General features: G+C 45.1%; 1 protein-coding gene across 8 annotated transcripts; it reads left to right on the forward strand.

Moving 5' to 3' along the window:
* Window positions 1-189: 189 nt before the first annotated feature.
* On the forward strand, window positions 190-5,677 carry pgap4 (post-GPI attachment to proteins GalNAc transferase 4). Of its 8 annotated transcripts, none has more exons than XR_006842031.1 (4): window positions 207-647; window positions 1,084-1,181; window positions 2,466-4,844; window positions 4,925-5,677. XR_006842031.1 is itself a non-coding variant. In XM_046377176.1 (3 exons), exons 1-3 carry the CDS (start codon window positions 231-233, stop codon window positions 3,837-3,839), a joined length of 1,467 nt encoding a protein of 488 aa, XP_046233132.1. In that variant the 5' UTR covers window positions 202-230; the 3' UTR covers window positions 3,840-5,677. The 8 variants fall into 8 exon arrangements, 6 of the variants coding, with proteins under 6 accessions (XP_046233142.1, XP_046233132.1, XP_046233115.1 ...); XR_006842032.1 differs by having other exon boundaries at window positions 2,466-3,991; XM_046377176.1 differs by having other exon boundaries at window positions 202-260; window positions 1,119-1,181; window positions 2,466-5,677.
* The last annotated feature ends 4,142 nt before the right edge of the window (window positions 5,678-9,819 follow it).

The following is a 9,819-nucleotide window of genomic DNA, read 5'->3' on the forward strand; positions in this document are numbered from 1 at the left end:
CTGCAGAAAGACTTTGTCAGAAGTTTCATTCCTGGTTAGAAGCTTCTTTGAGCCCACAGTCGGTATGTACTGATCTGTTTATAAGTGCAGTACTTCTGTAGTATAACTGTATGCACTCTAAGGTACTGCAGTGCCACCTGCTGGCCGATAGCAGCAGTTCATTTCCTTGCGCCTGTAGTCGCAGTGTTACGGTATTTGAGCTGCGGCTCTATTACCGTACCTGAGCCGACATGGCAGCGGCGGCAGCTGCACAGCCCACCGTGAGTCTTCTTCTCTGGTTTTTATCTCCCTGAAAGTCCGAGCTGTTCTCTTTATGCTTCACCAGGCCGTCGGTTGGCCTGTCGGTTAGCCTGCCGCTCACTGCCGTCGATTAGCGCAGGATTGGTCCAGTGAAACGTTGATCTTTGACACTCGGTGGACACGCTGAACCGGAAGCGCCCGGGCGAACCTCCGTCCAGGTGCTTGTGTTGAGAGCAAACAGCGTGTGTTTCCCCTGCCGGACTGCAGTGCTGACCTGCTGCCGGCGGCTGAACCGGACCGGAACCCGTGAGCTCACTGCGCTGCTGTAGTCCCAGGTAGTTCAGCTGAAATGCTCAGATTTCCCACAGACTTAAACGTCTGTCAGGAGTTTATTCGTGCTAAATCAGGTGTGTGACAGGTTTATTTTACAACAGAACACACCCGCCCATGTGGAAGAGTCCGGGTACCGAGCGGACCCTGTCCTGAAGTCAGTGTGTGCAGGGCCGTAATTAGAATGTGTAGTGGGGGCCCCAGCGTCACTGTTGTGTGACGTGTACTTCATGTAAAATCAAACTGTTGCTCTAAACTCCCATCAGAAAGTTAGTTAACGAGCTTACGTTCCATTCGCTCGAAATAAATGAAAAACGAAGCTTGGTGTTCATGACGTTTTAGACCCAAAACAAGAATAGTAACACAAGATCCCTCAGATTATAAATGAGTGAAAGTTTGTGTTGGTTTGTGTTCTCTTTAATCTGCCCACCTGACAGGTGTGGCTTATCGGCATGCTGATTAAACAACATGACTACAGAGCAGGTCACAGTAAAATGTGCTGTTTTATCTCAGGACGTTTACGAGGCCCTGAACTTTGGACTTCACAGGAGCAGGCTTACAGACGTACCGATTCGTCTGTGAAGGCAACGCTGCTCCAGACGCCGTCGAAGGTGAGCATTTGAAGCCTGGTCAGGACCGTGGCTGCTCTCAGTCCATCAGCAGGTGAAGAAGCTGGACGTGGAGGTCCTGGGCGGCTGTGGTTAAATGTGGTCTGTGGTTGCGAGGCCGGTTGGATGTGCTGCCAGACGCTCTGAAATGACACTGGAGCGGTTTGTGGTCGTGAAATGAACATTCAGTTTGTGGACAGCAGCTGTGACAACACCTTTGTGACCAAAGTACACCTGTGCAGTAATCATGCTGTTTAATGAAGATGTTGACATGCCACACCTGTCTCGGTGCTGGACAGGTGCTGGACAGGTGCTAACTGAAACAAACTGGAGAGAAGTGAATTCAACATGTGACCAGAGGGAACGAGAACAGGATTTTGTTTTTAGTGAAGCTGCGGGCTGAGACTTCACACGTCCTGTAGGACTTAAGGACGGACTGATCAGAATTCGGTGGTCAGAGGTCACTTTTTTATCCAAAACACAAAATTTATGGCATTAATTATGACAAAGATTCACTCCAAAGTCCATCAGGATAAAATGATGAAGTGATGACATTGTCCATCTGAAAGGTCAAAGGTCAGCTTCACGACATCACAGTGTTTTCCATCTGCTCTTCAGCAGCCGGACTCAGGAGCTGAAGGGCTCACTGGGACCAGATTCCACATGTGGTTCAATGTGTGTGTGAAGCCTCCACGTTTTACAGGCTGCAGCTGATGACACTGAGCTTCAGGTGAAGAAGCTCCCAGTCAGTCACTTCAGGTGTGATCCGACTCTGGACGGGCGTGCAGGTAAACTGAAGCCTGACAGGTGTGTGGAGGCAAACGGCCATGAGGTGGTACCTGTGTGAAACTTCCTGTTTGTGTCACTGCGCCTCCACTGCGTCTCAGCGAGGAAATGAACAATAAGTCAAAGAGTTCGCAGCTCAGATGTCTTTTTTACATGAAGCTTGTGGTTTTTCTTGTTTTTGACTTGTTTTCAATGTGAGCACTGCAGCTGTTCTGTCCAAACTTTGTTCATAAAACCGTCTTTTAAATTCTCCTGGAGAGGCCAACATTTTGAGATCCTCAAGTTTGTGAATGTGTCTAAAAGGATTTGATGAAGTCTTGTGATTGAAATCAGGCACAAACAAGTTAAGCTTCATCCATGTCTCTAATGATGCTGTCATGTTCATTAACTGACGATACCAAAACTTTGATGACAAACTATTAAATTTATCCTTTGGGCTCATGTTTTCCACAGAGATGAAAGAGTAACTGAGAAAGATTTCTGTCTCGTCTCTTTCTGCAGGACCAAACTGAACCTCTCAGCTCACCAGCAGCCGACTGGATTTCCACAGAGCAGTCAGTCCACAGCGGATCCATCAGGGTTCACTGCTGTGGGTTTGCCTGTCGGGACCTAAACTTGGACCTGAACCGTCCGAGTGGACTTGGTTTTGTCACGCTGTGGGTCCAGGCGGTTTCACCAATGCCTCGATGGAAACTGCTGTTCAGTCAGCACTTGCGGTGGTCCAGCACCATCACGCAAGCCCTCGTCCTGTCCGTCATCACATTTTGTGTCATCCTGCCTCTGTGCTGCCATCGGCTGCTTTACTCTTACTTCTTCATCAGGTCCATGTACCTGGACTCCATGAGTGAGGAGGTCCTGCGGGAAAGCCGTGACCGAGGCCAGGACGCTCTGCACTTCTGGCAGAGCACTTCCTCTGCGGCGGCGACGTCTTCCAAATTCAGGGATGTGGGCAAGCATCCCGAGCTGCTGGTTACCGTGGTGACGGCCAGGCGGAACGAAGGTCAGGATTTCCACTACCTGCTCCAGGTGATGCGGCAGCTGAGCAGCATTGTGGGAGGCTGTGGGCAGCAGCGGTGTGCGGAGGTGTTGGTCTGTGATGTGGAAAGTGGTCCCCAGGAAAACCAGGATGCCAGCCTGCTGGAGGCCCACTTCAAGGTGATTCGACGGTCCCCTCAGGAGCAGCATAAGAACAGGGAACAGATAAACACCTTCGAGAGGGAGAAGAGGGATTACGTCTTTTGCCTCCGCAAGGGATGGGAGCTGGTGAAGCCCAGAAACATGGTTGTACTGGAGGATGATGCTTTGCCGACGCAGGACTTTTTCACAGTCATAAAAGACCTGCTGTCACGTCGGTTTGCCCTCCAGACCCTCTACATAAAACTGTATCACCCTGAAAGGCTGCAGCGCTACTGGAACCCTGAGCCTTACCGCATCCTGGAGTGGGTGGGACTTGGACTGGTCGGCGCGACGGCCCTCCTCCTCACTCTTGTTTACTGGAAGCCCTGCTCTTTCTCCTTCACGCTGTCTGCAGGACACCTTCTCTTCTTCACCCTCTACTTCATGGCTGCCGCCGAGCTGCTGGGGCGGCACTACCTCCTGGAGGTGCGGAGACTGTCTCCACAGCTCTATGCCGTCTCCCCAGCCACAGAGTGCTGCACCCCAGCCATGCTCTTCCCCGGCAACGCCTCGCTCAGGGTGGCCGATTATCTGGACGGCTCATTCTGCGTGAAGGGGAATGCCAAAGACATCGTCCTGTATCAGCTGGCGAGGACGATCCCTGGGGAAAGGTCTCACAGCGTGGAACCCAACCTCGTCACCCACATAGGGGCATATTCCTCAGTCAGGCCCAACCCATCCAGACCCAAAATCCTCTGAAAGGGAGGAGCCGCGAGGACGTGGAGGACAGACAGACAGTCAGTGCAACAAGGCTGGACTTAGTCAAGTTCCTCCTGACTTGGTTCCACTTTTCCACCATCTCATTTTCTGGACTCTTCAGACGTTTGACTTCAGCGAGTGTTGATTTGCAGGTGAGAAGATGAAACATGAGCTGTGTTTGGTTGATAAGTACTGGATTCTTCTTTTCAGCACCAGATCACATCAGCTGCTCTCACTGAACTGTGTTTTCTTCACGTCTTCGCTGCTGGAACACTTTGTCTTTCTGCTTGTCCACTGCTGGATTAATTCTACTGCCTCAAACTGTTTAAAATAATCAGATGCTGTCAGTGTCCACTGTGACTATCATCCACCATTTTTGCTATGAGTGAGATTATTAAAAGATTTGTTCACTGTTCCCACAAAACATTCAAACATTTGAATCAGATTTCTCCTTCACAAATGGCCTTTGAGAATGAGACCACATTGACCAGAGACCGGAGAACAGACCACACTGATCTGTGAGAGTACACAGTGAGGGGAGTTGAAGGTGCACTAAGACATTTGTTCAAGTTGGAGCTTACCAGTCACGTGCAACCATGAGGGTCAGAAGTGAGTTTTATTTTTCAGGAACATTTCGGTCTGACTGTTGATTGGTCACAGTCTTTATCTTCTGGGTTACTGAATGAGGCTTGTGTCACGAAGGTGCAGGAAGTCTGTAGATCTTTGTGGGTCTTGTTGGACTGGACAAACCAGGTTCACTGAGAAATCCTCCTTCATGTTTGGAGACAATATGAGAGCTTGTGGTTCTTATTGTGGCCTTCACCTTTTTTGTAATTTCTTAAGAGAATTTTGAAATGTGTTTCCACCCATCTGTGACAGAGGACAGCAACATTAGCCTGTGGCAGTACTGCTGCTGGAGATGCTGTCAGAGCAGAACCACGCCGATGGTGACCAGACCTCGTTCTGCTCTGAGGCAGGGTTGGGCGACTGGATGAACATGAACATGTAGGCTGTCAGTGACCGACCGAGTCCATCGCTCGTTTTTACTTTGTGGTGATGTTTGATATGTTTCTCCACGTCCACAGAGTGTGTGCTGGGGTGAGATGCTGGTGGAGTGAGAGAAAAAGCCACTACGGGTCAGTTTGATTGACGTTAGCTTGTGAGCTAACTTCCCGCTAGGTTGAACTACACAGAACAGCAACAAGCTAACGGGATGATGAAGACCCATCATCGTCTTTGCTTTTTAACGGTCTGTCCGTGAAGAATTAGTGACGGACTCTCGTTCACCGCCGACCCGGCAGCACAGCACTTTGACGCCACCTGCAGCAGCATGTGGAGACGTAATGTTTTTAACTCTGTGGTTTATTTCAACCAAAGCAGAGCTGCTGATTGTTGGGCAAAACCGTTTTGAGTTTCATTTTGTTTTCTGTTTGAATGAAGTGAAGGCAGTGAAGCTGACTTCATTTGGCGAAACAGAACGTGCCGTTTTAAGTTTCTGTTTAATAAGGAAAGCAGAATATTCTCTTTCTGGCTATTTTGTGAGTTTATCTTGAATGTATGGAAGTCACTGCTCAAACACATCAGAAGAGGTTGTTTCTGAGTCAGTTTGCCAGCAGCAGGTGAACAAAACAAACGGTTTACTTTGTTTCTTTCCACACTGAGGACTGAGCTGCTAACATTAGCTTAGCATTGAGTTAACAGACTCTGGAGAGGGCTGAGGAAAACATCTGGCTGACCTCTGGATCACTGAATGTGCCTTTAATGTTTTTACATTGAACAGATCTTTGCTCCATTGCAGAATATTACTGGATTTAATGAAGTTCACCAGTTGCAATATTTGAGTGCTGATTAGTTTGCACTATTTGTATATGTTGGTGAATTGAAATCTCTAAGAACTACAGGAAGTAGCTGCCAAAGTAAAGCCAATAGGCCTATTGGAGCAGTTCAGCTTCTCAAACTGATTTCTGTTGTCGGCTCTGAACTGCCAAAATAAGACACAAATAACAGAATTTTGAAAGAGAAGCGACATCTTCAGTGCAAAGAACAAAATCAAATGGAACATTTGGAACACGTATGATGTTAGCATGGAATATTCTGCTTCCTGTTTTTATGACATATCCACGTGAAAATGAGAAACGTGCTGGAAATGTCATTTTATCTGAGTTTAACATGTTTTACATGTTTTTATCTTGAGTTTGCTGTGTGGGAGGCGTGTTACAGAAACCACACGTTGTGGTTTTCTGTGGTGGTTAAGGTCTGCACTCTTTCTTGGCTGGCAGCAGTGACTTTCCTGGAGTTGACTGGTAACAAGAAATAGATTGACACAAAGGGAACAAACTCCCTGTAAATGATTTTACAGGAGGTTTTTCCCTTTGGACAGAGCCAGGCTAACCATTTCCCCATGTTTCTAGTCTCTGTGCTAAGCTAAGCTAAGCTAACGGGCTGCTGGCTGTCGCGTCACAGTTGGCACACAGACGAGAGTGGAATCAACCTGAACCTCAGAGAGGAAAAGAAAAGTCAAAGCGCTTATTAAACGAAACAAGATGTTCACTGTTTGGTCCAGGTGATCAGACAGGTGACATCCACCTGTGTCAGGTGGGAAACAATCACAGCTTCACACTCTGTACAACACTGTACTCACACTGTCTGCATTTGTCACAGGCCTTCAGATCAGAAATGCTGTTTGTAGTTTGGCGGGAATTCAGTCGGTCTGCATCACACTAACTGCAAAATGTTTTAATGAAGCAGATTCAATTCAGTTTATTTATATCGCGTCATTTCCAATGAGAGCTAACTGAAGATCCACTGCAGTTTATAAAACTCAGGTCAGTTTAGTGACGATGAATCATTTCTTCTGTTGAAGAGCTGCTGATCAACACTGAAAGTCACAACTGACTGAAACAAAATCCATAAATTCAACTACAATTCAGAAAAAACAATTTATTACGACTTTTACTGCAGCATTAAGGTGCACTTTATTAAATTCTACAGGATGCACACGAAATGAAGCCTCAGTGACGTTATTTTATAAAGTGAAGTGGAGACTGAGATCTTAATGATATAAAAGTATATTTTGATGAAAATATTGAGATAAATAAAGACTCAACGTGAAAAGGGAATTAGAATTGTTATTAAACTTCATAAGGTTTTAAAAGCTGTTTGTTACCTTTGCTCACTTTTTCTGTTGATTTATTCTGATTCCCAAAGCCAAGCCAAGCTTATTTGAATTAAACTCAGCTGTGGCTCACTTTGGGTTTTTATTTCTGCTGTGCACGTTTGATTTTGTTTTGGATTTTAATCATGAAATATCACTGCATGGCTTCTTTGATTCACTGCAATACAAACATTAAAGTTGTCTTCAGTTCTTCAGTTTTATTCAGTATTTTGAGACATTTTGTCAAAAATATTGTGTAAAATGAGCTTGAAAACAGTCAGGTTCAGTTTTACATTTCAAAATAAAAATGCTGTAATGACTTGACAAAAGTCTGACACAAATTAAATGTGGATTTTTGTGTTCTAAAATCATGTTTTCATTTTTAATTAATAAATTTGACATGTTGTCTTGTTTCTGTGTTTTCTGTCTATATTTGAAACAATAAATCTGCCTCAGAAGTCACTTTGTGGTTTTTATTCCAGCAGTGACGTCTTGTTGTTGTTCTCGTTTACTTCAGCAGGACAAAATACCAAAAGGTGACAAAGTTTATCAGCTTATTTAACCACCTGAACAGATCAGACACTAACTGAACCGTTTTAATAATCACAAAACAGCCTCAGAACTCGGATAATTCGTCTCAATGCGGACGTATTCTGTAACGCGTTTCTTCAACAGCGGGGGCTCGTTCAACTGATTGGGCAACAGTTTAAAACTGACCAAGTCAGACCGGCTTGGTGGTCTGACAGCAGAGTCTTTATGACTGGTCACAAAACCACATACACATGTTCAGGTTTGATTCACAGATGTGATAATAAGAAGCTGCTCTGCTGCTCTGGTTTGTTTTAGGACCGATGTGTGTTGGTTTATAAAGTATATTCTGTCCCAGCTTTGATTCCATTATGACTTTTATTCTTGTATATCCTGACTGAATCGCTCAGCAGAGTTTCAGTGTTTAATGTGGAGAAAAACTCCAGCTGAAGAGCTCACAAGATGGTTGAACAGGTTCTTGTCTTTGTTAAAGTTTTGAGTTAACTTTTCAATTTCAATTCAGTTTCAGTTTATTTATATAGCACCTTATACAATCAAAATTGTCTCTAGATGCTTCACAGAGACCCAGAGCCTGAACCCCCGAGCAAGCAGTCAGTGGCAAGGAAAAACTCCCTTTTAACAGGAAGAAACCCTGAGCAGGACCCGACTCACAAGGGAGAACCATCCTGCTGATAGTCGGCTGGGTGAAGGAGGAGAAGAAGAGGTAGACAGGACAGAGAGGATGAAAGAGAGAGAGAGAAACATGCAGTAAACATCATACATTACAAAGGACAAACATGACAGGTTGTTATAACTGGAATTCTGAAGACTATGTATTGTATGTATTTGTTTTTTAGCTGATATGTTGTTTAAGTTAGTTCTAATATCACTACATAGAAGAACAACAGGCAGATGTTGATAGTAGACCCTGGGTTTGTCAGAGGATGCATGGTGTTGTGGAGGTGGGGGAGTAGAGATGGTGGTGGTGTTGGGGAGGTGGGGAAACTGCTTGGTGGATCATGTTTGTGTCCCCTGGCAGCATAGGCCTATAGCAGCGTAGCTATGATAGAGATTAAAGATTAACAGTTAGTCACACCTGTTCTACCTGTGGCTGTCTGTCAAGAAGTGACTGTAACTATGGCTACCAGCCCTACACACTTTGTTTGAGGCTAACTATATGCTTTACTAAACAGAAAGGTTTTAAGTCTGGTCTTAAAAGTGGAGGTGGTGTCTGCCTGTCAAACCCAGATTGGCAACTGGTTCCACAGCAGGGGTGCCTGATAGCTAAAGGCTCGTCCTCCCGTTCTACTTTTATGAATTCTGGGAACTGCAAGTAAACCTGCACTCTGTGATCTGAGTGATCTATTGGGAATATATGGGACTATTAGATCCTGCAGGTATGATGGGGCTAGTCCATTTAGGGCCTTATATGTAAGTAGGAGAATTTTAAAGTCTATTCTGAATTTTACCAGAAGCCAGTGAAGAGAAGCTAAGATGGGGGAGATATGATCCCTTTTACTGATTCCTGTTAAAACTCGAGCTGCTGCATTCTGGATCAGCTGCAGGTTATTAATGGAGTAATTTGGACATCCTGACAATAGTGAGTTGCAGTAATCCAGCCTAGAAGTAACGAAAGCATGGACAAGTTTTTCAGCATCACTCTGAGAGAGGACACTCCTAATCTTAGCAATATTACGCAGGTGAAGGAAGGCGGTCTTAGAGGTCTGTTTAATGTGATGGATAAATGACACGTCTTGATCAAAGATAACGCCAAGGTTCCTTGCAGTCGTACTGGAGGCCAAAGTAATGCCGTCCAGAGAGAGAATATTATCAGCTATTCTATTTCTAAGGTGTTTGGGGCTTAGAACAATGATCTCAGTTTTGTCTGAGTTTAATAATAAAAAATTGGAGGTCATCCAGTCCTTTATGTCCTTAAGACTTGCCTGGAGTCTGGCTAACGGCTCTGTTTCTTCAGGCTTTAAGGATAAGTACAGCTGAGTGTCATCAGCATAACAATGAAAGTTTATGCCATGTTTCTGAATAATATTTCCTAGAGGGAGCATGTATAAGGTGAACAGGATCGGCCCAAGCACTGAACCTTGTGGAACACCGAGATTAACCCTTATATATGAAGAGGAAACATTATTAACTTGAGCAAAGTGAAATCTATCTGTTAAATATGATTTAAACCAGCGTAGTGCTGTCCCTGTGATCCTGGTCTCATGTTCTAATCTGTGTAATAAAATGCTGTGATCTACAGTGTCGAAAGCAGCACTGAGATCTAGTAAAATGAGTATG

Source organism: Scatophagus argus, chromosome 2, assembly GCF_020382885.2.
Source record: "Scatophagus argus isolate fScaArg1 chromosome 2, fScaArg1.pri, whole genome shotgun sequence".
In the NCBI taxonomy this organism is placed as follows: Eukaryota; Metazoa; Chordata; class Actinopteri; family Scatophagidae; genus Scatophagus; species Scatophagus argus.